The sequence below is a fragment of the Oryzias latipes genome, chromosome 7 (genome assembly GCF_002234675.1).
Source record: "Oryzias latipes chromosome 7, ASM223467v1".
Lineage (NCBI taxonomy): Eukaryota > Metazoa > Chordata > Actinopteri > Beloniformes > Adrianichthyidae > Oryzias > Oryzias latipes.
In genome coordinates, this window is record NC_019865.2 from 12,228,862 (window position 1) to 12,256,108 (window position 27,247).

At 38.6% G+C, this 27,247-nt stretch overlaps 2 protein-coding genes and 1 long non-coding RNA gene across 5 annotated transcripts; 2 read left to right on the forward strand and 1 right to left on the reverse strand.

The window, feature by feature from the left end:
• Positions 1–2,916: 2,916 nt before the first annotated feature.
• Positions 2,917–8,596, forward strand: LOC101171744 (photoreceptor ankyrin repeat protein). 2 transcript variants are annotated; one of them, XM_020704646.2, is made up of 5 exons: positions 2,917–3,389; positions 4,476–4,785; positions 4,863–4,992; positions 5,078–5,218; positions 5,890–8,596. In XM_020704646.2, exons 2-5 carry the CDS (start codon positions 4,528–4,530, stop codon positions 6,708–6,710), a joined length of 1,350 nt encoding a protein of 449 aa, XP_020560305.1. In that variant the 5' UTR covers positions 2,917–3,389; positions 4,476–4,527; the 3' UTR covers positions 6,711–8,596. The 2 variants fall into 2 exon arrangements, with proteins under 2 accessions (XP_020560305.1, XP_004070751.1); XM_004070703.4 differs by having other exon boundaries at positions 4,513–4,785.
• LOC101169359 (serine/threonine-protein kinase receptor R3) lies at positions 6,954–26,465 on the forward strand. 2 transcript variants are annotated; one of them, XM_020704645.2, is made up of 10 exons: positions 6,954–7,266; positions 20,058–20,129; positions 20,750–20,995; positions 21,475–21,683; positions 21,762–21,861; positions 21,953–22,099; positions 22,197–22,472; positions 22,588–22,785; positions 24,428–24,558; positions 25,572–26,465. In XM_020704645.2, exons 2-10 carry the CDS (start codon positions 20,060–20,062, stop codon positions 25,716–25,718), a joined length of 1,524 nt encoding a protein of 507 aa, XP_020560304.1. In that variant the 5' UTR covers positions 6,954–7,266; positions 20,058–20,059; the 3' UTR covers positions 25,719–26,465. The 2 variants fall into 2 exon arrangements, with proteins under 2 accessions (XP_020560304.1, XP_004070497.1); XM_004070449.4 differs by lacking the exon at positions 6,954–7,266 and adding an exon at positions 13,317–13,930.
• Positions 6,972–9,404, reverse strand: LOC105354366. Its single transcript, XR_909003.2, has 2 exons — positions 7,352–9,404; positions 6,972–7,274 (listed from the first exon to the last, which is right to left on the reverse strand). It is a non-coding gene; the product is annotated as an uncharacterized LOC105354366 (long non-coding RNA).
• Positions 26,466–27,247: the final 782 nt, after the last annotated feature.

The window sequence follows — 27,247 nt, forward strand, 5'->3', positions numbered from 1 at the left end:
TCACATGTACACAATACAAATAATGTTCACACACGCACATCTATGCCTTCAAACCAACTAGTGTGAAATATTTCATTCAATCAAGCAAACTATTTGTGCAAAGGTCAGCTAACACCTTTTGGTGTATTTAACATGTTCTTATATCATTTTTCTGATGAAGGACATAGATATAGAAAATTATGCTCAAAATTGCATTTCTGTTTATTCCTTTGTTTAAATTGTTGTGAATCAGGAGCAGATGAAAAAAGGCCATTTGAAAAAGAGCTTATTTGTGACGCGAAGCGAGCCATAAGATCCCTGCTATGAGCTCCCAGCAATGGGTAGGGGAAGAGGGGCGGGGTTGTTCCACGTCAACAGACCCCCGACAACTCAGAGGCTAATTTCTATTAAACTTCTGCCGCTGAGTAGATACTATGACCTAGAAAACGACACAAGTTTTGTTTTAACTTTGGCTAAAAATGGCATAATGTTCCATAATTATATTTGAAGGACCGCGGGAAACATTATGAAAATAGATCAAAAGATGATCAGGATGGGACTTCAAGTGAAGTCTCTTCAAGCTTGAGTGGTAACAGAGCCCACTTCTGGTGATGATAAAATGTATTTCTAATCCATTTAAATCATAGAAAAAAGGAATGAAAAGTCATCTTCAGAGATGTCCAACAACCAACACACAACTAAAATTCATGGTAAAATGTGAACATTAGCCGTAACAAGGCAAAAATTCACAAAGTTATGATCTACTGTTGGAGTAAAACGAGTAATTCATTATTATTTTATTTCATTTTTTAAGTATATTTTAGAAGAGTTTAATTATTAATAAAAAAGGATTTGTGTTGATTTTAAGTAGTAGCTTTTTTCCATTTTTTAAGTATAAGAAATACAATATTTAAAATAACATTTTTAGGAGTGAGTCCGTGATATTACAACAACATGTGAACTTCCTTAGTAGTTTAACTAGCAATAGTTCAGGGTTGGGGAAAAATGAAACAAAAAAAGGCCACTTTAGCACCCACTTGAGTTTAGCCAAATAAATTTTAAACTCAACCATTTGACTCTGCTCTGAAGAAATCACATAACCGTCATTTCTGCACCACAAACCAACTTTCTTTTTTTTTTATCAAGCTCCAGAAAAGCAAGAACCTCACATGCCTCCATTTTTTTTTCTTTTTGAAATCCCTCCTAAACCATATCACCCTAAATCTCCTGGTTTTGCATGACTGAGTTCAGCTCAGCTTCCTTCCTGCTTCCTTCGATTCACATGATTGTTGGAGGCCTTCAGATGCTTTCAGAGACATAATACATGGAATGTGTCCGAAGCCACATAAATGGAAATCCTTTTGCTCACAGGGTCCCAATAATGTGCTCATAAGCCCAGTCTTGCAGAGACGGCTGCCAGTGTAATATTAGCAGAGCACATGTCTGTCTTTGCAGTCAGTCACTAAGCTGGCTAAACTTAGTCCAGCGTGTCCCAAGCCTCTTTTGCTCTACAGCTGACTTCTGCTAGGTATTGGGGTGTCTGGGAAAAAGCTGGACAGCCTCTTGCAGTGATGAGTGACTGTCTCAGTAAGGAATTTTCATTGGAATAAAATAACTTTGACCATAAAGAGAAAAGTCTGGCTGCTATTATGAAACAAGATGTTCTCCACCTGTTACTCCAAGTTTAAAAACTGTTTGCAGAGTTTAGTTATAAAAGAAAATTCAGAAGTTTGGATTTGCATAAACAAAAACACAAAAATCAACATATGTGCTGTAGTGCCATCGTCTGGTAAAGCAACTTGATTGTACTGGAATTTTGAAAACATAGTAAGATAAACATCCAAAGCACACACATGGTTTCACTGCCCCTCCCTGTTCTGCCACAGACTTCCTTTTCCTCTATTATTTCCGGTCAATTTTGTTCTGTTTTGGTCGCAGAGGCTGCAATCTGTACCCCCCTGGAATGATCTTTTTTTACTCACCCTGTGATCCACACCAGTTCAAAACTTATTTACCATCTAGAGATTGAATTTACAACAAATATATATTTCAGTTTAGCACATAAACTCCAGCTGATAAAATGAAAATCAGTACATAAAAACATATTTTTGTTTGTTATTCATTTAAAAGTGATATGCAGCTGAAACCTTCAGCAATCACTGATGTCATACATTTATCTAGTAAAAACTTCACATTTTTCCTGATTGACAAAACTTATTGTAGCATTTCTCATTCTGATCAGAAGGGGGCAGTCTTTCTCTCCCTATAAAGCCCAGCAGTTGTCTAGCATCAAATCCACAGCAGGTTTTAGCATGGTCCTATTATATTTTATATAATAGGACCATGTATATTTCATATATTTTTTATTTGCATCTTTCCAACCTGAGACACTGAGGCTATAATTATACCTACTTAAACTAGGCACGTGTCCATCATTTGGGATTCATCACTGTCTTATAATAATAATAATGATTGGACTGGATTTTTCTGTGCTTTTCCAGACACTCAAAGCGGTTACAATGTATATCCAATAGTCATTCAATCCTCAATCATACTTGGTGATGGTAAGCTACTGGTCATGAAGATTCAAACCATATTTGTAAAGAATAGCCTTTATCTTTGCAACAACAACGACGAAAAATGGCTAGAAAAGTTGTTGTTTTTTTGCAATTATCTGTAAGTTACAATAAAAAGATTGTTCAAATAAACCATTTAAAAGCAAATATTATAACAGAAATTAATTATAAATAAAAAAAGAAAGACACTAAAGAATGTCAACTTTTTTGACACCCAAGTCATCCTTGCATAGAAAGAAATTAGCACCACGGCCCTCCAGAGTACGGTCTGTTTTTTTCCCCAGCGAATGAATTTAAAGCAGGCCCACGACTCTGACCACCATCTAAAAGATAAACTGATATAATTTAATCACAGTGTCTTCTTCAGCATAACAGATCTTGGAACCATAGCCTCAATGAATCAGTCACAACCCTAACCAGAGAGGTTTTCTCTCACATGACAGATGGGCATCACAGAGCTGTGAACGGGTGGATTCTGAGAGAGCCAAAGAGTGAGAAAAAGAAGTCAAACTGAACAGAATGAGAGAAGGGAAGCAAGGTTGGCTGTTGCCTGTTTCTTTCTATTAATCTTTAAATCTTCAGTAATCGGGATGAGAGGGCAGGAGCACGTTGCCCGACTTAGGACAGCGAGTCTATGTTAGGACCGGGCTGATGAGGCAGCATAAGTCGACAGCAGAAATGGAAGGAGAGAAAAGACAAGAGGTGGAATCCGTTTGGGGAACTTAAACAGTTTCTGCAAACAGAAAGAGTGGAGTACAGAGTAAGACTTCAGCGGAAAAAGAAAATTCAAAGACAGAAAAATGGTAAACAAAAGTCACGGGTGGATTTTATAAGGTAAGGTTTTTCCCTATTTTGTTTCTTTTTTTTTAAGTTTCTTTCTTAGTTACACTTTGGTAAAAATAGTTTATTCCTTTACTTTATTTTTTTAATGCAACTGAGAAATTTTTAGAATCCAAAGGAAGGATGAATGAAAGGTGTTTCTCAGCAGGAAGTGGCAGAACTAAAATAACAAGTCAGCAATGTTTGTGCAGAGGAAGGAAGTGAGAGGAAGAATCCATATTGTAATAACCTCTCTGTCATGAACTAAAATACAACCAAATGCTGCTTACACATGACACTAACTTAGAAACATTGTGACTGCACCCTTTTCTGAGAAAACCTATGCTAATGTTGTATAGTTCAGTCAGGTATGCAGAACTAGTTTTAGAGTTTGAAACCATTTTTTAAAATCATTGATAAATATGATTTCCTACCCCAATCTTCAATCTGAAGAAAAAGACCTTCCTTCCTTTTTCAATGGTTTACACTAAAAATGAAGATTAGAAGACCACTGGGAACCACTTTTGTCTGACCAAGCAGTGTGACACTGTTAAGACACCAAGACAAATTTTTGCTTGCAGCTCCAATTGGTCTTTCTCAGCCCTGCTTTCACTAGGCCCTCATCCACATCACTTTACAGTTTCCTCAAGCCTAAGGATTCTTTTTTTTTCAAGTTTTTACATCCTGCAATGAGTTTAGGGGAAAGAAACAAATGTAGAAAAAGAGTGGAGGAGTGTTGGGTATTGTGTAAACCAGAGACTTACGGATCACACACTCTGATAAGAGGGCTGAGGTAAGGTAAAGCTCCTCATCCTCTTTAGGCATCATGTCTTTTGGTCAAGGCTTCTCCAGGTCATCAAATCTATTTAACACAGTACTAGTTAGTCCTGCAGTGCCAGAAAGCTATTCTGAGTGCCAGAGAAGCTGTACGTTCTTCTGAAGAGCTACAACAACACAAGCAAAACAGCGGTGCAGGATTTACATCCAAATAATGACAACTGTTGAGTACACAAATGTATGAAGTCTTCATTGTTCTTCTAAATCAAAACAATAGACAGAATTCCTTTCAAGGTTATGACCCAAACTTACTATTTATTCAAGATACGAGTGACATGCAAAACTCCATGTGTGATCCCAGTCTGAAGGGGTTCTGATGGCAACTGCAAACGACGACCCGCACCTGGGCGCCGGCCCGTCAGAAGACTCGGAGATCCTTCTGGATAGCTCTGACTCGGGGAGCATACTCTCAGATGACTCTGTACTTCCTGAGTATGAAACAGACTCCAAATATAAGGAACCAGCTAAAACGCTGTATGAAGCCTGTTCAAGGAACGAGTCCACATCACTGAGCCGAATGCTGGAGAGAGGAGTCACACAAGATGAGGTCATGGAGCTTGACATCAACGGCAAGGTATGGCACACACCAATACTTCTAATAACATAAAAAGCTTCGGTGACCAAATGGACACGCATCTGTTTTCTCATCAGACGGGTTTGATGGTGGCTGTAGCCAAAGGTTTTATAGACATTGTCACCATGCTGCACAGTTGCCCATATGTGCACATTAACCACCAGGACAATGATGGTAACACTGCTCTCATGATTGCTGCACAGGCAGGTACGTCTGAACACATCTCTCAGTTCAGCATGCTCTGATGGCACTCTTAAGATATTACCAGAAAGTTTTCTGTGTTTCAATCAAGGTTTCATCACCATCCTTAACTATATCCTAAACTATTACACTGGTGTGGACACAGAAATCAGGGATCCTCGAGGATTCACCGCCCTTATCAAGGCAGGCCTGCAGGGCCGAGAAGACTGCGTTTCTGCTCTGCTAATGCATGGTAAGTTTGAGAATTTCCCTTAAAACTCCTAAGCCTAACCTTGTTGGAACCCAATGTGCCGTTTCCTTATAAAGTCTGAAAAGGCTTTGAGTTTTAGGTTGGAACAAACCAAAAGGCCCATTAATGATTTAACCGTTAAAATGAATGTGTCATGATAAGGGACAGGAGTGTAATTGTGTGTGATTTAAAAGGGTAAACAAGGACATTTGATCTTTGAAAGAAATCAGCTTTTTGTCACGGCTGCAGGGATTAAAGCTGCAGAAATTAGCACAACTGCAAATTAAGCAGAAGTAATTTCCATCTGCCTTTTGTTTACATCAAAGTCACTTCATCATTTATGTCATTAGCTCCACCACTTTTTCTTAAAACAACTTCTGTATAAAAACTTGCGTAACAGAAAAATCTGACAACATATGGCAACAAAGCAAATCTGGCAAAACGCAATATATTACTGCCTTCTAAGAATAGCTTATATTGTTCACCACCATGCTGTGAAGTGGCCTGATTTCCTTCTGGAAAATTGATGCCAGACATCAAATCAGTTGTTCTACAAAAGCAACCACATGGTGGAGATATTATACTGAGTTGTGGGAGCAAACTGTTTACTGAAACACTGAAAACTAACCTCTTGCTCTGTTTGCTGTGTATTTCCCACTCCTTGTGGGGTGCAGGTGCAGACATGTATGCAATGGATCTGGTCCAAGGGAGAGGTCTTAAGGACTGGGTCCTTAGGACGGGAAGATTTGAGACGCTCAACAGAATACGTCGCCTGCAGGCTCATCCTGTTGCAGAGCAGTTTTGTGAAAGTTACAAGCCTGAGTGGCCTGAGCTGAGGCAGCTGGTGGAGAAGGCCACCGCCCCAAAAACAGCTAGTCAAAAGTTGAGACAGCGTCTAAAGGAAAGCCTTACTTTTAAGTTTCCACATGATCCCCAAGACAACGGAGTGATGGACCATATGGTGCGAATAACTACAAGCATCCACAGCCCCCTGATAATTACAGGCTCCCGCCCCCTCTGTCCCACCAGCCCTCCTGAGATTGGAAAGCGTCGCTTTGCCGTATCTGAACTGCTTGAAAAGCACAGCAGGAAGGAGCTAGAGGAAAGCACTGTGTCCCACACTAACGGATCCATCACCTCATCTTCTCCCACTGCTATGTCAGCCAAGTCTGTATCTCTTACCTCTTGCTGCCAGGATCCAGAGAGAAGGGGAAGCTTACCGTCAGGTGGCATGAAAAGCTTTGTCCCACGCAGCATGGCACACAGGAACAGCATTTTTCCCTCAGGCTGCGTTCCTAAGATTGAAGTAACAAAATCAGGAGAGCCCACACCAAAGAAAGAGAAAAAAAAGAAGAGGCAAAAGGGTTACCTGGAGCCTCCAGTGTGGAAGTATAAGGAGGCCAAAGAGGAGAAAAAGAGGGAGAGAAAAAAACAGGAGGCTGAAAAAGAGAATGAGAAAAAATCAAAGGGGTCAAAAAAGAAAAGCAAAAGCTGAAGAAGAATATGTTCCTGCGATGATGGAGGATGAATATGTTATAACAACAAACGCAAAAAAAAAAAGAAAACTTTAGGGGCTACCATTTGACATCAATGGATTTTAACTTAGCCGGGAGGTCATGAGATAACTGGGATGACTTACATTAGTTCCTCCCGATGTATTATATTCCTTTAAGGGTCAACGGTACTGTAGCTGTCATGGCGTCGTAGACGTAGCAGACCCAGATGCTGAAACCCGGAAGAAAACTCACAGCAAGGATGACTTTAAATGGATTTATTTTAGAGGTAAATAAGTTTCTGAGGGGATGTGGACGTATTTCCTCCGTGGATTGAACTTGGTGTTTCCTTTGAGCTGATGCAGATGAAGGGGAGGGGGCGACACGAGGACGCGTCGAACTGTGGATCCAGAGGGAGCGAGGCTTGGGCGCTGAGGACAGCGGGACCGGCTTGAGGTAAGGCGTGGACGCCGAGGACGGCGGAAACCAGCTTGGAATGAGGCGTGGATGCCGAGGACGGCAGGACCAGCGTGGAGGGGAGGAACCAGCGTGACCAAGGTAGGAACCTGAAGGTGAGCACAAGATGTGGTAAGTATGGAGACAAGATAAACTTAGCTGAGACTAAGAGGCCAGGCATAAGCACCGGAGTGAGTATAACAAACTGGCGTAGAATTCTGGTGAGAGCTCCCTTATGAAGACCGGCAGGATGATGAGAAGATGAGGATCAGCTGGTTCCAATCAGCAAGGTGGTGAGAGCTGTAGGAGGGGGGGAGGTGAACTGACAGGCACCGTGACAGTAGCTTCCTTTTTGGGATTTAAAGATGCATCCTCGTAAGTCAAGCGCCATGGATCAAATGAAAACAACTTCTGGAGTGCAAAAGATTGTGTGCAGGGATAATCAATGCTCACCTTCCAGCACCTTTGTGAGAACTTATCAACCTCTGTTTTCAATCACCTTTGAGTAGTGTGCCATCATGGTATTTGACTGCAAGAAAACCAAATAGCCAATAGCCTATACTGTGTGTGCACATATATATGTGTTGAAATGCCTTGAGAACCTATTATTATTATTATTATTATTAACAAACTTAGGCAAAAACTGTCCAAACTATGTCCTGTTGTTCACGTGTCATGGTTTAACGTATGCTTGTAGAGATAAAGCTGCAGAAAAGACTATTTTGTGACAACGTTTGAGCCTCCCCACATTGCAAAATGTAGCATTATACAGTTTGTTGCAGAATTCTGCTCAGCAAGTTTCACTTTCCTGTCTTCTCATGCAGACGCTAAGGAAGTAGCCGAGGCGTATGTCTGTTCAAATACCTCATATGGAATAAATATTCTCATCTTTTGAGTTTTAATGTTAAAATAAGGTTGTATTGGTTCGTTATTTCAGAAACATTACTGAGGTTTAAATATCCTGAGGTAGCAATATGTATAGATATTACATTTGTAAATCATTCTAAAGTTTTTTTATGGAACATCATATTCAGTAAAAATGAAATTTTATCATAGTTTAAACTTGCCAGAATGGAATGTTTGGCATGGAACTTTGATTACTCTTCCATAATTAAGTAACAGTGAGCGTCTTAAGGCAGCCCATAAGGTTGGTGCGTGGAGGAACTGGATTGACATTTGAACCCTGGTTGCTAGTAATCTTTTAATCCAATGTGGATCTTTACGCAACAAGTATGTTTAATCAACAATAATGAGAAATTCCATCTTTAAAAGACCAGGTTTTAGCAGTTTACATAAAATTAGCTATGCTGTTTCCTGTTAATATCTTGAGTTTCATTTAAAAAAATATGGTTGCAAGAAAAAAAAAATCTTTTATTTGTGGTCATGTGAAAAGAAGAACTGTCATGTTTTGTGTTTAGACCACTGTTCCACACTTCCTCTCCACTAAGAGGAACCTTGGTGACCTCAAGTCAGCCCTCAAAATATAAACCTCTCTGAAATCACTAAAGACAATCGAGACTGTCATGTTTGAATGAGAGAAATTCACTGGTTTTTGTGGCAGCGTATGCTGTGTGTTTGACAAATGCTGCTCTGCACATGCAGAGACTGAACTGTTTAACTGAATTATAGAACAAGACTATTATGCAGTTTTTCAACAATTTCCTGTTATTTTAGGGTCACTTAAAACACCAGTTGCTTAACATGGCGAGAATGTGTTTAAGTCAGCCTTAACACTAATGTTATAAAAAGACCTAAAGGCTGATCCATTCACTCTTAACCCAGCAAACCTTTCCATTCCACTTTGTATCTGATATAGGCAGAGGAAATCTGTCTTGACTGAGGCTAAAATAGAGTAGTTGTTGTTCCTCTATTGGCCTGTCCCTTTAGGGGTCGCCACAGCAAATTAGCTTTCACTTTTCACACAGGTGGTTTGGCAGGCAGATTTTAACCGGATGCCCTTCCTGACATAAAGCTGTATTCTAGCCGGGCTGGGGACCGGCACAGGGAGACTTGGACGCCCTTGTGGGTACATAGTTAGGCAATAGTGCAGGGGTTCTAAAAGTTTTTTTACTGGAGGACTAAATTAAGGTTATTTTGGTTAAAATTTTTTGGTTAAAAAAATGGATAAACAGAAAAAGTTGTTTTTTAATAACTTTTATGACCAAGTGTCATATGTGAAATTAACCAGGCCCTCCAGATGTTTTCCCGGAGGTTGCTGCCCAGATCTTCTACTCGTCTAGTAATTGACAGACTTATTTCTTCAAACCTTTTATTTTGCTCTAGACCAGTGTTTTTCAACCTTTTTTGAGCCAAGGCACACTTTATCCTTGACAAAAATCCCGCAGCACACCAGCATCCAAAAATTAAAAAAGGAGAAACTCATAGTCTGTATTGATGTACAGTCCCTCTACAATCTCACGTGCATTTTTGTGATCATTGTGGCAGAAAAAGCTGGAAGTTGCAGCCGTTTCTTCTAAACATTGTAATGAAATTTAAGTTAGTTTTCAATAATAAGTTTCAACTGAATTATTTAAAATTTGACCCTGGTAGTTGTTTTTTCCTTCAGTTTGCAATTTTATCCAAATTTTATGCAATTCTTTTATGCAATTTTTTATGCAATTTTATGTAACCTCACAAAGAACCAAATATATTCTTTCTAAATAGTGATTATTTTTTAAAATATTTTTTAAAGGATGGTGCAAAGGCAACTGTGATTTTTGAACAATTATATGATCACATTATGTTTGATAAATTTTACACAAAAAAACTAATATATTTCTGTTTTCTGTAGCTACACAAAAAGTGAACATGTTGAAGTTTTATTAATTTTTCTTTTGTCTTAATCAAAAATGAAGTCTTTGAAGACTTTAACAAAAATGTTTTGAATAGATTTTAAAACTGTTTGATGTGTGTTCATTGTGGTTTCAAGAGGCAAACAGGGAAGACTCATTGTGGCTCATCTCACGGCACACTAGTGGGCCGCTGCACACCGATTAAAAAACACTGCTCTAGACAAACAATGTCAGCTACTTTCAGCATACATTCTTTTTATAATTCCTGTCACTTCATCCTTGTGGAGTCCAGATGACCCGATCCTTACATTGACGTGTTCTCCCTACCATGACAAAGGTGGATAAAGGTGAAGAGGATTTCATGTAATCCATGGGCACCAGTGAAGATCAAATTAAAGAAAAAAGGTTTAGCGCACTGTCTTGTGGGGTCTAGATGACCCCACTCCCAATGTTAAAGTGCCTAGGAAAGCACAAGGGTTAAGGGCTTGCTACATGGGGCCATTTTTGTAAACATCTGGTGTGCAGCATAGCCTTGTTGTAGTTGTTGGAGCTTATGTTGCACTCCTCGCCAGTAAATTTGTCATAGTTTTTATGTTTTGTAACATAGTGACGATTTATATTGAATACTTTGAGCATTGCATTTACCTGCTTGCAAATCAGGCACAGAACTTTATCAAGCCCATGAGGTACAACAAAGTAAGTAGGTAAGTAAGGTACATCTGTGATTTGTGCCATTGGCCCCCGGGCCGCACTTTGAGAACCCCTGCAATACTGAAAAAGGGTCTTGCCCAAGGACCTACACTAGATGAAACTTGTGCGCATTCCGGGAATCAAACCCTGATTTCCCATGTGTCAGACCTGCGCTTAACTTACTGCACCGCTACTAATACCAACATTTGTCAAACATCACTTTTATTTTTGATTTAAAGAAAATTTTTAAAAAGAACATGTTTAATTCAGCATTGAGGTACTGAAATAATGATAAAAAAAATTTCTTATATATTAGGCAACAACTGGGAGTGCTGTGTAGAAGCACAAGAAAAATAACCGCTAAATGAAAAAGAATGACTGATGTATTTTTTCAACATGACAGTTTGGACAGTTTATGTGAGTGCTCCCAGCTGTGTCTGCAACCATAAGAGATAACAGAGCCTGAGAAGCAAGAAAAATTTATATGACAGGCATCTGGCTTCACTGAATGTAGAGTTGTCTCACAATGCAAGTTCTCTGACAGATGTGAGTATACAAGATACACACTGACAAATGACAAACACTCTTTAATTATTCTGTTCCTTTCAATACATCAATCACCAAAAAGTCCAAATTTAATGGGATGAAAGTATTTTTATAAAAACTAATATGTATTTTCAAATTAAGAATAAATGTACAAAAAGTGATCAAATTATATTTGCAACAATTAGAGAAATGTGTGGAGGGTTGCAAACGTTTTCTATTGTTTTGCAAATCAAGAAAATAAGCAGAGCTACTTTATTGATGTAACTAAAATCAGAGTCTAAAACGGTAGGGAAATTTTTTTTTTAACGTGCTAGTGTTTTATGTAAGCTACAGCTACAACAACACTCATTTAAGGTTCCAAAGGAAACAAACACAACATGCAAATATGAATGTCAAAACTGGAAGATACAAATCCCAAGAGGCAAAAACAAAAGTCTAATGCTATTTGCACGTACTTACATGCGACCACAAAAAGTGATGGAAATTCATGTTGGGCACTGTGCTAACATTTCAATTGTACTGAATTGATTTGAAGTGGAAGTAAGATTTTAATTGTATGCAGATGTGCCACCAATCCTCGGCTACTTAAAAATATATTTTACTTGTCAGAGGTCAGAGCTCTGTCTCTCCCTCTGGGAACTGGCAGGAAGCGTCTCCAGAGTTCTGACTGTACTTCATCTCCAAGCAACCCCAGCGCACAGTTTCTGGATGCCACACACTTGACTTCCATTAGCAATCAGTCACCGACTTCTACTGCCTCACTCAGTCTACTGCGTCACTTTGCCTGCATTACCAAGACCTGATCTTCTGATTTCCTCACCCAGTTTTGTTTCTAACTGTTTGCCTGCCCCCTGCCCCGAATCTTGCCTGGATCCCTATTCTCGTTGATTCTCTGATGCTCCCATGCTTGTTATTGACCCCTGCCTGCCTGACTCTGTTTTAGCTTTGTGGACTTTTAGCTGAGCTAATAACCCTGCTGCAATTGGATCCAGCTGCCTACCTGTTTTGTGACAACACTGAATATTTAGACATAGTTTTATTTGCGGACCTTAACTTCAAGAAATCTTTTCTAATTGGACCTCCTTAAATTTTAGTTGAAGACCCCTGACCTATACCATTACAAAATGGTTTCATATTGAATTAAATCAATTATATCAATATTGGAAATTTAGATTGAGGTACAGTAGGTTTATTTTAAACAACCAAGTGCATCACAGCAGACAACACAGATGTGATGGCAACAAAAAATGATCAGGCATCATTCCAGTCCAATGTGTGGAAACACTGAGTTTTCCAAAGACAAGTGACCATAAAGTCTAGTATAATAATATTCCATTTGTGTTATTTTGATGTGGAAAAACAACAGTGGACTGAACTTTATGAAACTAAAATGTGAATGGATTTGCTATTTATTCTTGTTTACTTGTTTGTGTGAACAAATAATTTGTTTATGTTTCAAGAAATGCAAGGAATCTGGAAAATCTGCTCAGTAAACCAGGTATTTTTCCCACTGGTTGAATGTTTGGCTAAAGATGTCCTGGATCCATTTTAGGTCAGTGAATCAGATCGTTCAAAATGAACCGATATCAACTAAGAATTGGATCGGCAACCACAAATTGTGACATGAATGGAATAGTTGTAAAAATAAAACCTAAAAGATTTAAACCAAAATTAAAAATATATTTACTAGAAAATGCATAAGGGTGTATTACAATAAATAAAATCTTAAAGTTAAGAGGCCATAAAATTTACAAGAACTCATGTTCATATTAACATATAGATAAAGAAATAGCACAATGTTTGCTTTTCTAATTGTTGTCTTCCCTTGAAAATAGTTCAATATCGACTATGAATCGTTTCATCATCCAGCATATGAATGGAATCGCCAAAAATATTAGTTTCACCCCAACTGCTTATAATGAGTAAAAATCCCAAATGTAGATTCTGTGTATGAAGTTAATATTTTTTTATGCCCACTGCCTACTTTTGGCACAAACGGAGCCTCATATCTCTGGGTTCTTAAACGAATAAGTTTGCGAGAAGATTGGAGCGTGCACGACGCGCAAACGGTGCTTCTCTGTGCTTGTGAGGTTTTTGGCGCACATTCCTGTCAGTGCAGTGCAGACACAAGTCCACAAGGGAAAAGGAAAATGAGAGGTTTAGTAAGCAACAGGAAAACCGCTAAGAGAACGCATTCCAGAGCAGACTCGGTACGGGACAATAAGGGGTGGGACAAAACTCTCTATACTATTTAAAAATCTCTAATCTTGCCTTTTAATCTCAAACGCGACAGTGTTCTTACTTTTACAAGAAGTTCCTGTCACTTGTGAAGAAGGGAAGGCGGAAGGAGAGCCGCGACCATGTTCATGTTGTGGGTTTATCAGCGCAGATTTAGACCGAGATGAGATAGGCTTCAGCTCGCTGTTCCTTCGACCTGCCGGGACCCAGACGGCCGCCTCTGCTCCTTTATTTCACTCACGCACCAGTCAAAGCCTTAATTTAATGTGTTGTTGTTGCTGCTTCGTGGACTTTTTTCCTTGACTGAATGTTCTTGAAAACGAACTTTACGCAGAGAACGCGTCAGTGGAAGAAGGATGTGAAGAAGCTCTCTGGAAATGCATACAAACTAAAAAGAAATCTTCAGATTTTCTCTTCTTTTTTGGCGGGGGAGGACAGAGGAGCGCTTGTGTGCCTCTAATATGTGGCGTTTACGTCTGTCAAGTTAAAAAGGAAAACAGGTAAGCCTGATCTAATTTGGTTCATATGTGGACAGCCTAACATGTAATTATGTCCAGAAAACACTCTAAGTTACCTTTCACATCACTCCATGTGTTTGGAAACCTCAACAGGTGTAGAGATCACCAGATCACCCTTTTTACCATTTAACACATCCGTTCTGGTGCTTTTTCTTCTCCTTTATCAAAACCAAAACTCTTCCTTGTTGCCCTGTGTGCAGGTAGTTAGTTCGGACCCTGCCTTCTTGAATAAAAGCACACAAATTGACACAACCTTTTATTTTACATGTGTTTGTAGTTTATAATAAGTGTTTTTACTACGTTTTTATGACATATTTCAAAACAATTTTTGGTAATTTTGCTAACGAATACTACAAAAAGTTTTTATGGTAAACTCAAGTGGGGTTTTTTCTGAAATGATGATAAAATTTACTTTTTTTTTTACTGTTAACATTAAAATGGACATATTTTGTGGTCATTTAGCTGTCATCTTAATAAATAGTTAAATAAAAATAAAAGCACACTGATATGATGAGATACACAATAACCAAGTTATATGTTCACATTTTTATTTTAGTTGGTTATTCTAAAGTGTCTGTTTGTTGACAGTTTTGGTTTAGATTGGGGCTTTATTTCTAACTTATACTGTAATGTGTTCAGAAGTGTTTCCATGTATAGTTAAAATTAGTCATTTTACTTTGAAACTCTTTAAATCTTTGCCAGACTTTGCTCCCACTATTTCTGCTTTTCTCACCCATCCTCCACAAACATATACAAGGCGACATTTGGCCTTTCAGGTCATCATGCTTCCTCTTTGGCCAGATAATCCTGCTGCAGATGCTTGTCAATCACATTCCGATTTTACCACTTTTTGTTTTTGCTATGTTTTGGATGGAAATATGTTTGCCTAACATGTATTTTGTGTCATCTTTGTCATTTCCATTCTTTGGAGGGATGGTGCACGTCAAAGCTTGCAGGGAGCAAGTGATCTTTATCGCTGTCATTACACTTGCAGATGATCATAGGAGCTGAAGTGCAAATTTTTGTTTTTCTTTTGTAAAATCACTTGGCATCAGCTTTTAATAGAAACATAGAATAAATGTGGATTCATTTTTCCCAGAGAAAGACTAAAAAGAGTTTGTTGGTGCACTGAGGCCCTGTAAAGGGGCGGAAGGAGACAGTCGTGCTGTGGCATGGCCCTACAATCCACCACTGTAACCACACAGTCATCATGATGGAATGAGAAATCGGCCTCCCAGAGTGCAGCTGTGTAGATGAGAGGAAGAGATGACAATGAATCTTCTCCCTTGAGTCCCGTCCTGTTCTTTTGAACAGAGGAAGACTCAAAGTGGAAGGACTCTTCGTATAAAGTCCGGCCCCTGCTGCTGCTGGATGTCTGTACACTTTCAGAGATGAAATGATACCTAACAAAATGAGCTGCTCTACAGAGAATTCATTCTGTGGGTGGAGTTGTGTTTATGCCGCTCTTCCTACGGACTCCAAGATTCAGATCACCACTGATACAGAGGTTTTTGAATCAGGAAGCTGTGCTGGTTTATAAAATATGATACTTGGGGTTTACTGTAAAATGGGCTTCTCATCTGCTAGACTCAAACCACATAAGTCAGTTGTCCAAAAGGTGACTGTTGACAAATGCTTTTGTCTGAATTTTTACAAATTTAAGCTTTATTTGCCAGAAATGTTTGATTTTATTTGTCAAGCTTGTATCCCATATCATTTTCATTGTCAAGACAGTAAGCTTTGCATGTCAATCTACATTCTGAAGACAAATAATTAGAACATCAACACACTTTAAAAGATAAGCTCATGATGGTTGTTTTTAACTACTTCTATCAAATTATTAAAATAAAAATAGGGTCTACTTTTGTTTGGATTTGAAATATATGAGTCAAGTAGCTTTATTGACAGGGCTGCATGGTGGGGTAGTGGTTGGCACTCTCACTTCACAGCTGGTTCGTAGGTTGATTGGTAAATCTAGATTGTCTGTATGAGTGTGAATGTGTGGTTGTGTGGCCCTGCAATGGACTGGTAAACCATCCAGGGTGTCACCCACCTTTGCCTGACACAGGTTAGGCTCCATCATCCCTGTGATCCCATTAGGGATTGAGCAGGTTTAGAAAGTGGATGGATGGATGGATGGATGGATGGATGGATGGATGGATGGGTTGCTATATTCAGAAAGAATGTCATATTTAGCTTTTGCTAGGCCTGGGCAAAAAATCGATTGAATGAATTGATTCAAATTTTTTGTTACGGGCGATTTAAAAAACAACTAAATCGAGTTTTTTTATAATGGAGCGTTTTTGGCTCCCCGGAGCTTCCGCAGCGTTAGTTTCACACGGCAGTATGGCAAGCGACAAACTAGAACATCATAGCACACACGAAACAGCAAGCGACAACATGGCTACCGGTGAGAGTGGGAAGTTCCCAAGAAAGGAAAAAAATCATCTGTTGTTTGGAACTGGTATGGGTTTGCTGCCACAGACGTGGAGCAAGAGACCCCACGCTGCAACATTTGCCTAAAGCCCATCGCAGTCAAAGGCAGCAGCACCACAAACCTATTCCAACACCTGAAACAGAGACATCCAGCCAAATATGAAAAATGCCAGTCTCTCCGAGGCGAACAAAACCGCAGTGACCAATAAAAAAACATAGCTAAAAAACAGCTAACTGAAGCCGAATCCTTTGCACAAGGCACCGCACATGACAGGAAAGGGGCACTGTGGAGAAAAGGTAGTCGCTTTGCACATAGCCAAAGACATGGTACCCATATAAACCGTGGAGAAGACGGGGTTTATTAATTTAATTAAAACTTTAGACCCCAGACATGAGCTGTATTGTTAATCCTTTACAAAATGGTGCTACTCTCAAGGTGAATGTTGGTCTCCTTTTAGTATAGACTACAAAGTGTGACTCAAAACACAGCTGGGACTTTGATACCAAGAGTCTGTTCATTTATTTATTATTCGTCACAGAAATGGGGGTTGCATTTGTCTTGTGTTTGATTAAATAAAAGCAAAATTTGCTTTAAGTTCTCTGCCGTTTGTACTTATTGCTTTCCTTAAGTAGGGGGGGGGGGGGGGGGGTCAGGGAAAAAATCGGAAATCGAATTGAAAAAAATAAAATCTGAGATTTTATTTTAAGGCCATATCGCCCAGCCCTACTTTGTGCTGACATTAAAAAATAAATCTGACTACTTTGTAAGACAGTGAGAACTTGTTTTGTCTAAGGACCCAAAGGCCTTAAGAAAACCATTCCTATACCATCTAATATAGCTGCATTATAGATCAGTGATAATCTGTGTAGATATGGGAGCCAAACTGTCCATAATCTGTAGACTACATAACTAAATGATATTCGAATCTGCTTTTTCCTAAACTAAATACAATGAAGGAAGCTTGGTAGAAGCTTTAGCAACTTTAGAGACAGTTTTTCTCAATTTCCAGTCAGTGTGTAGTGTTGTGTAGTTCACAGCTCTATTGTGGACCTTTTGTGGGATGTTAAACTCAGAATAATATGAAACTAATAAGAGCTAGGGGTCTACTCTGTCTACAAGCATGAGCTGAACCATCACCATGGTGTTACTCCGAATTTAAACTCAGTTTTATGACATTAAACTCTTAACACATGCTTTATATAGTGAAGCTTATATATGTCAAATTGTTCCCCATCTAAATGTTTCTTTAAAAGCAAAAATTTGCGAGTCTTCCTGTTTTCTGCTTTTCACAATATGTCAAGGTAAAAGGACACCAGCAGGTAGTCATAAGAAGTGATAGCTGCTGTCAAAGTCTGAAAGGGTTATAGGACCATTTACAAGAAAGAGGCTATCATTCTGTAGAGAGAAAAATTACTAACAAGTGGGAAATATCAGAGGTAACAATCTTTTTCTTTTCGGAAAAGGAAACGGAAACATCCCAGCAAGAATCTACAAAAATTCTAGTTTTACTATCAAACTCTACTTAACCTTAAATCCACAAATCAACTCTAAACAAATACGACCTGCTTGCCACCAAGAAGAATTTTTCCTGGCAGCTCTGTTTGGGTTTGTGCCGTTCCATCAGAGCAAACCTGAAGATTTCTTAGACAATGCCCTCTAGCCACACATACCAGAGTGGGCATGTCTGGCTGCCATGCACAACACCACATTTAGCAAAAACACAACACAGCTTATCAGCACAATCACCTCATACTAGCTGTCAGGCACGGAGGGAGAGTGGTGGTAATTAGGACATTTCACAGCTGGAGGACCAGCTAAACAGAGGACCGTGAAGTTGTCTTTTTCCTATATGACGCATTCTGGACTCAAGGGTGAGGACAGTAATCCTTTAGCTAAAACAAGTCTGGTCGGGGATAATGATCTTAATTGCGGGATTAAACCCATAGGTGAGTTTTAGAAAAAAAAAAAGTTAATCATGAGACGCTCACTCAAATGCTCTGGCATGAATTAATGCTTTAAATCCTTCATTTACTGAAGCTATGTTAAAAAGTAGAGAAAACGAAACATTTTTTTTAAATGAACAAACCGTTCAATTTACTGTTGGCAAAAGTAGTTTTTCAAGCTGTTTTCACTTTTTTCTCAATTGTTTGTATCTTCCAAAAAAAAAACATGACATTTCTGTTGAGCTTTTTTTTCCAATTCAATAGAACTTACAAAGCAAGACCTCGTTTTCAGAAAACTTTAACAATTTCAAAGCACAGACAATGGATTAATAGATATTTGTCAGACCTTATTGTATTTATTTATTTAATTATTTTTTGTGTTTTTGTATTTAAACTCTTTGAATACACACATTTTGAAGTAATTATTGAAACTGGTAATTACTTCTAACTCCAGCTAAACTGTGTAAACCTTTAGACATCAAGATGTTTTACCAGGTTTTAAGTTGTTTTGATTTCTAAGTTTTTCTCAAAGTCATCAAAGTTAAGAATTCTTTGTCTCATTAAGAGCTAGAATCTAGAAATAAGGAAATTTTTATTCAAACGAGTCAAAATCATAATGCTTCAAACTGACAATGAAAAACCTGATCTAATACTCAAAAATTGCATTGTCATTTTTGGTTCAACTTCAAGGAAGTTATTTTAAATTTCCATAAATGTTGACAGGTTGGACTGGCATTTATGCTCATCATTTTGGAAACAAAAATGTAAATGTATGTGCTAAGATTAAGGGCTAGTTTTAGATTTTATGAAGATTTATAAGGATGGGCCAACTTGAACTAAGATCTTATTCTCATTTAGTTCTAAAATGAATAGTTCACACTAGTTTTTTTGTTATTTTAATAAAAATAAACTATTATTAAGTACATAAAAATGCAAACCATTGGCTTACAAGTAGCACAAATATGCATCATTGGGCTGCATAACATTCCGTTTAAGTAATTCCATCTAACAGTAGCTTTTTTAGCTTATTTTTAATTTTTTTTTAATCGCTTTTGTGGAACTCCATGTTTCTACATTTCAATATCTTATTATCAGATATCTTGTTAAGTAGTTTCTCTGTTTTCAAATAGTTTAACTACTCTCTGGTGTTTAACTCTTGAAATGAATGTTCTTTTGCTATTTTAAGGCTCTTTTTGCAGTGTAGGACAGCTGCCTTGTATGTGCTGTTTTCTTTTTTCTTTTTTTTCCTCGTCTTGCGTGACTCTGAAGACTGCAGCCCCAAACAATGAGCAGACGCGAGTCTGGTTGGCCAGCCGGGTGGGGCCACTCAATGGCAGGAAGCATAGCCAACAATATTTACTCTGTAAGCAAAGTAGTCTTGGAGTCATCAGGCCTGGTGTCTGGGTAGCACAGCGCCACATTCAGTCTGAGCGCACAAAACACAAACACACTGGAGGGCTGTTTCAGGCCGCTTCCCCGTAGCCCCCTTTTTCCCCACCCAGAGCAATTACTGCAAAGGCAGACAGGCTGGACCCTCCAGCTGTTGTTTTTGACCTTATTGTTTCCTCAAACCCCTGGTTTGAAATGTTTTATAGGCACCGTCATTAGGTTAGTATAAGCAAGCTGAATGGGAGCAGATTATTATATGACCAGAAATAAGATATTGATGGTTTCTATTGAGGACAACAAAATAGTGAGAAGAACTGATAACTGTTTCTGTGTTTCACAGAGATGGGGAACTGTGCTCTGCTCACATTGGTGCTAGCTGGACTGTTACTTTGGATTTCTAACACACGTGCAGGTGAGTTCCGTTTACATGTTTAATTAGTAAACCTAATGTGATATGTTAGACTGATCTGGTTTAGAAAACCACCACAATCATTTTAATTATCATTTACATTTTCTTTATCAATAAAACAAACAGAGTCCAACTAACAAGCTTGGACATGATGTCTGTTTAGAGGTGGTCTATTAGGAAGAGGCGAAGTCAAGTTGTCTAATCCAGTTTAAAAGCTGAGTAAATCAGGCTTTTTGACCCTCAGTCCACAAGAGGCCGTGAAAGGTGTACCTATGGCATGCTACTGCAGAGTTTTTGTCAAGAGGCTGTCTGCAGGAGCTTATGCCATTCTGCACACACAATCAACAAGATCTGTGGTATTTCCTCTGTCCCGAAAGGGCAAACCATCTGGAGATTAGATTAACTTCATTTTAATCCAAAAATGAACAATGATTTAATCCAGAAGCATTTGCTTTATGCATTTAATTTCCTTAATTACTACTTTTAAACTAAAGTCGTCACAAGGATGTGATGATGCTTACTTGATGGAGTTCAAATTTAATAATGACCAATACAATTGCAAACGTTTATTTTCCCCTTTTTTATTTGTAAACTCTAAGCTGTTTGTCTGCTTTGTGCCTTAGACAGCAACGATGATGCAAATGACAGGAAGCTGCTGTGCACTTGTGAGAACACTAAAGGCACATGTCAGAATGGAACTTGCACCGGTGACTACTGCTTCTATACGTGGGTGCACGGCGAAGAGGAAAGGGGGTGTTTCTCTAAGAAACACTACAGAGAGCAGTGCTCAGGCTTCTTCAAGGGATTTTTTGTCAGTTGCTGCGAGGAAAACGAATGCAATGCCTTAATGACACCGCCTCCAAATATAAGTGAGTACTCAAAACCACTGCTTTCATTTGAAAATAACATTACTTGATGTGAGATGAATACTACTATGGAAAACTTTGTGCGTCCTCTTTATATTTCAATAGTAGAGTATCAGCAGTGAGAAGCTTCATATGATCTACTGCAACATGGACCATCCACCCACTCACAATTACACAGAAGAATCTTAGAGAATAAGTTACTTAATTTCTACTTTAGGCAAATAAGTTATTTCTTGATTAAATAGAAGTTCTAATTTTGTCCAGCTTGGAGCACAGTCATCCCACAGTTCAATGCACTTTGAGACCTTACACAAACCTTAAAGTAGGGACTGCTACCCCCTTGTGGTCAATTACTGCAAGTTCATACAAACATTTCCTGTGGCATGTTTTGAAGAAAAAAAACATCATCTTTTCATTTGGAATTCTTCCAAGGATAAAACACTTTCTGTTTTCCCGAACATTCTTCTATCGTTATTCTCTAGATGGGGAGCCAACAACAGTTTCACCTCCAGAGCCTCTCCACCCAGAGATGTGGATCAGTGTGTCTTCCCTGCTCCTACTCACAACCATAAGTGTATTAGGCTTTGTGCTTTTCCTGCGCTTTCGACATACACCCTGTAGACTAAAAGACCCTGAAGACCATGACACCACCCTGATCAAAATTCCCACTGGAGAGGACCCATCATATGGAGTAAGGGACACTGGATATTTGTTTATTATAGAGACTCATATATTTATTACATATCTGCATCTCTTTCTCTTTCTTTAGGATATTTTCAAAGAGTTTTGCACATCAGGAAGTGGGACAGGACTTCCATATTTGGTTCAGAGGACTATGGCTAGACAAATCTCACTTGTTGAATGTGTTGGTCAGTTTTTCTCTTGACACGGTTTTTTCTTCTTTTTAAATGATGTCTGTAGAACTTGGCAACCGTCTTACTGTGACCCTTTTGTTTCCAGGAAAAGGCAGATATGGGGAGGTGTGGAGGGGAACGTGGATGGGAGAAAGTGTAGCTGTCAAGATTTTCTCCTCTAGGGATGAGCAGTCCTGGTTTAGGGAGACAGAGATCTACAATACTGTTCAGCTACGCCATGATAACATACTTGGTACTGCAAATAAACCTCCAGAGATCATTTACTAAAAACGACATATCCTCTTTGCACAGAGTCGCTCTTTAACAGTGCCTTTTTTTCTGGCTTTTAGGTTTTATAGCCTCAGACATGACCTCCAAGAACTCCAGTACTCAGTTATGGCTTGTTACCCACTTTCATGAATTGGGTTCATTGTATGATTTCCTGCAATACAGCAGCCTGGACCCAGAGAGCTGCTTGAGAATGTGTCTCTCTGTGGCCTGTGGCCTGGTCCACCTCCACACTGAGATTGTCAGTTCCCAGGAAAAGCCAGCAATCGCCCACCGTGACCTTAAAAGCAGAAACATCCTTGTGAAGCGGAACGGACAGTGCTGCATCGCTGATCTAGGTCAGAATTACTCTGGAGATTACACCAGTTATAGTAAATATATCTGAAAACATTTCCTATTTTGGTCAAACATATTTAAATAGGTCAACCAAAAGCTTCCACCTGTGCTCCTTAGGTTTGGCTGTGATCCACACTCAGGCTCATGATTCTCTTGATGTGGGCAATAACCCTCGGGTTGGGACCAAGCGCTACATGGCCCCTGAGGTCCTGGATGAGACCATTCGTGTGGACGTCTTTGAGTCTTACAAACAAACTGACATCTGGGCTCTGGGCCTGGTATTTTGGGAAATATCCCGCAGAACTATTGTCAATGGTGAGGTGACAACAGTCTTGTAAAAACGTTTTGAACTAGCATTCATCAGCAGGGAGGCTTGGAAAATTTTTGTTGGACACAGGAAATGATTTTATCAATGCATGCATCCATGAATCCCACAGAAGTGACATATTTTCCTTCAATAAATGGTATTAAAAACGTATTTTTTGCGCCTCCTACCCTGTAAGCAAACACATTATAAGATATCAGTCACTCGTCTTTCGTCAGTCCTCTGCTTTTCTAGCCTGGTTTGTCTCCACCATCCTCTCATGATTAGCGCACCAGTAATTATAAACAGTCCTATCTGGTGTCAGCACTGACTACTACATAGTCCAGATATCTATGAACACATTTTGATAGATTCAAACACATAACCGAACAAATCTATTCCCATACAAGAGTTGATGCAGATGGCTGCTTGTACATGTCTGTGTGTTGTCTTTAGGGAATTGATATCTTCCCTGCTCTTCTGTTTAGTCAAGCATACTTTACCAAACTCCCACTACAGCGTCAAGCTCAAGTGTTTGTTTGATTTATTTATTTATTTTTTATTTATTTTATTTATTTGAATTAGGACAATGCATATTAAACAATGTTTCAGCAGCTGCTTTAACATAAATATGCCAGAGTTAGCACAGGAGCTAAATTTCATCTGTTGTCCTAGGACAGGATAAAAATATCAACACTTACATTTACAACACAATGAAATAGCACAATATTAGAGGTAAAAATATTTACAAAGGTTATTACAATAAAAAGCAAGTCTAAAAATTCCAAGACAGTCACAGAAAAACAACAATAACTAATGTTTGCAGGACTGGTTTGTTTTTAACCATCGTTTAAGAGCTGTTTGGAAGGTAGGGTAGTTTTCCCAGTTCCTAATGTGCTGTGGCAGCGTATTCCATAGCTGTGTGCCTCTAATTGAGACCACTGTTTGGCTGAATTTAGTCCTGCGCCTTTGAACATTACAGTCCCCTCGAGTTAAAGCCCTGGTGCCTATTCCAACATTTGTTTTTTTACTTATAAAATCTAACAAGGGGGGAGGGGCCAGCCCATTCAAAACTTTAAAAATGAGACAGGCATCCATGTACATTTTATAACTTTCAAAGTCCATCATGCCATACTTGGTTAGAATGTCACAGTAATGATAACGCAGAGGCTTTTTGTCTAAAACTTTCAGGGTTCTCTTAAACAGAGACTTGAGGGGTTTCAAAGTGCTTTCGTTTGTCTGGGACCATGTAGTAAGACAATAAGTTATATGACTAAAAATCAATGAATGCATGTAAACCTTTGCAGCCTCAGTAGTTAGAGAAGACCTTATTTGTTTAAAATTTGACAGATTAAATTTAACAATATTGGATATTTTCTTTACATGATCTTTAAAAGTTAAATTTGAATCAAAGATTACGCCAAGATACTTAAATTTTTCTACAACTTCCAATCGCTCCAGTTTAAATGAACAGGAAGATAAAACTTCTCAAATGCCTTTGTTTCCAACATTTATGGAAAAAGTTCTAAGCTTTTATAGAACCTTTTAATTGATTGCACTGAAGTGTTCTTGCTAGGTTAGCCCTTCCCACACTTGGAGGGGACAAAACTACATGTGTATGTATGAGTTTGTATTCTTTTTGTTTTCTTCAAGGGATTGTGGAGGACTACCGTCCTCCTTTCTTTGACCTGGTGCCATCAGATCCCAGCTTTGAGGAGATGAAGAAGGTTGTGTGTGTGGATCAGCATCGGCCCAGTCTGCACAACCGACTCAACTCCCACCCGGTAAATCATTTTTCAGCACACAAACTCTTAGGCTTCCGGTAATGCCTTAGTCACAACTGCTGTTACGGGTGGATACAGGTTGTATGTGGGTAAAATCCAGGCAAATCTGCATGCAGGTGACCCGCTTGAAATATCAAAGTTGTAGACCGCTCAGCGAGCCTGCAGGGTAAAAAATGTTCATGAACATTTTTTCTACAGGCATGCTGCGGGTGTGAAGTCATGGCAAACACTTAAACAACATGTAAGGATAAGTAAGGGTGGCCTCGCTGTTAGAAGTTAGGAAGTTAAACAATCCGAGTGTAGTTTGTGTGTGCATCCTCTAGGCTTATTACGAGCACTTATGTATCACCTGCACACCTTGTGCATACAGCATTTGCGTGAAATCAATGAGTCAGTACATGCACCTTGCTAACTTCTGAAGTAAGGCTATCGGACAACACATCATCCGTACGCACATCATTTTTATGACATCCATTAAGGTGGCCGCATGAGCCTCAAGGAAACTGCAAGACACACCACACCAGCACTCCTCTTACGATCCAAAAAAGTAAAGATCGATCTTTTATGCCTTTCCTTTTCTGGTCACCTAACGCATGACAGCAATAAAGCCAAAGTCTAGTAGCTTGATGCCAATGTATAATGGAATTTCCCATAGGACGGCTAATGCTAACGCTCGTTCAACCTAAACATACATTGCTGACTAAATGATATACTCACAGGCAGGAATTTTCCAAAAAAAATTTAAGGAAAAAAAATTAAAAGTAACCTACTTTTAAAAGGTTCCTTTTATTGGCAAAATCTTCTGCATTAAAGTATAATGCTATAGCAAGTTTACTTAATTAAAAACATTATAAAAACAAAATTATTGGATATACCCACCCCTAGCAGCACCTATCAGGTCAACCCCCATATGGGTGCATGTGACTATGACATAAGCTAACTTTTTTTAACTTATCTGTCACCTCCACCATTCATATGTTTCATTTTTTGCTTCATGTTTTGCTTGTGTCCAGATCCTGTCAGCTCTTGTGAAGATCATGAAGGAGTGCTGGTACAAGAACCCGACAGCGCGGCTCACAGCCTTGCGGGTTAAGAAGACTCTCTCCAAGTTGGACCTTGACAGTGACTTTAGTCTCAGCAAAGTCAAGCAGGACATCTAAGATGATCTAGTACCAACACTTCAAACCTTGCAGACTTTGCATCAATTTACAGCAGCATAAGCAGCAGATGATTAGCATAGAAGGATCTACTGACTCAAACAGTATTACCTTTATATGAAAAACAAGACTGCATCCACTAATGAACTAGTTTTCCTCCGCCATGTGTCTGCTATTCCGGGCAACACCAGCTCCATAGCCAAAGTTTCTCCACAGCCTTGCTCATTACTGTCAACCCCCAACCCCGAACATGATGACTAAATGGAAAACCTGAAATTGCACACATTCCTCCAAAAGGGAACCTTATTTACAGAGGAAAACTTTTGACCAAAACCACTGAGAACCACATCGCACATGAAAGTTTGGTTAATTCTCTTGACGAATTCTATGAAACTTGTACAGAATATTATGCTCACAAACAGCATGTTGCATATTTAAGTTAAATAAAACAAGCATTTACTAGCAGCCACAAAGGCAAAGTTATCTGTTAAGTTGTATAAATTCAATTGACCTTAAGACTGTATGGATTAAATGGTTATTAGGAATGTTTTATATTCTAAAAGGGTTTTTGAAAGAATTTTTTTTTGTAATAGTTAAATATATTTTCCATACTTTTTGGACTCACGTAGATTTTTTTCTTTTTACAATTTTTATAAGCTAAAAATGAACCATTACAATCACCTTTGTCTGTAAAACAACTCACAGAAACCTGATGTATTTACATTTTGAATAAAGGAATGTATTTTTTAAGTGTCGGTGTGATGATTTGGCGTTTTTGTGGCACCAAACTATGCAGGTTTCTTACCGGCCAACAGAGGTCATCAGAAAAGCCTTAATGTTGGATTGACCTAAATGTAGGCTAGAAATGTTTATTATGTACATTTAGATTTGATCATTTCTAGAATTGAAATGAAAAAATGAACCTAATAATCTGTTGTTCTATTTTACAAAATTATAAATTAATAATTGATTTGATATCACAAAAGGGAAAGATAAAACATGTGCTCAATTGATAAAAACACAGAAAAGGATCCCACTATTAACCCAAACATGGGTTTTTAAAAACAACAGTGAGCAAAACAAAAGAAATGGTAAGGTGGGGATTTTTTATTGAGGTCATGGATATGACTAGTGCTTGAATGTCTAATAACAGCGGAATAGCTTGAAGATCATTTATGTGAGTATTTTTTTTTATTACAGCAGTCATGTTAAGTTCCTAGAAAAAACAACTCTTAAGTAGTCAAAAACCAATTAGTGTTGGATTGTTTATTTCTCAATTTATGCCAACAATTCTAAACAAGAGAAAATTGAATTAACCTCAAGGTTAATCAACAATTACTGAAGTTTTTATGTTCTGTATTTTTATAACCTTGTTTTTTTTATATCTTTGATTTCGTTAATTGAGCTTTAGAAATCACTCACATCTGCTCTTGTTACAGACTGAGCCATCACTGTGCCGTCGCAGAGACCAGCTTCAGCTATGCCTCAAGTTTTGGTAATAATATTTTATATTTGACCTTCAAACAATCTTT

What these genes read in the sequence shown, in the direction of transcription:
- LOC101171744 (XM_020704646.2), top strand. Translation starts at nt 4,528, where the DNA reads ATGGCAACTGCAAACGACGACCCGCACCTGGGCGCCGGCCCGTCAGAA. An exon ending in AGCTTGACATCAACGGCAAG is followed by an intron (nt 4,786 to 4,862) that starts GTATGGCACACA and finishes TTTTCTCATCAG; the next exon opens with ACGGGTTTGATGGTGGCTGT. An exon ending in TTCTGCTCTGCTAATGCATG is followed by an intron (nt 5,219 to 5,889) that starts GTAAGTTTGAGA and finishes TGTGGGGTGCAG; the next exon opens with GTGCAGACATGTATGCAATG.
- LOC101169359 (XM_020704645.2), top strand. Translation starts at nt 20,060, where the DNA reads ATGGGGAACTGTGCTCTGCTCACATTGGTGCTAGCTGGACTGTTACTT. An exon ending in GACACCGCCTCCAAATATAA is followed by an intron (nt 20,996 to 21,474) that starts GTGAGTACTCAA and finishes GTTATTCTCTAG; the next exon opens with ATGGGGAGCCAACAACAGTT. An exon ending in ACGCCATGATAACATACTTG is followed by an intron (nt 22,100 to 22,196) that starts GTACTGCAAATA and finishes TCTGGCTTTTAG; the next exon opens with GTTTTATAGCCTCAGACATG.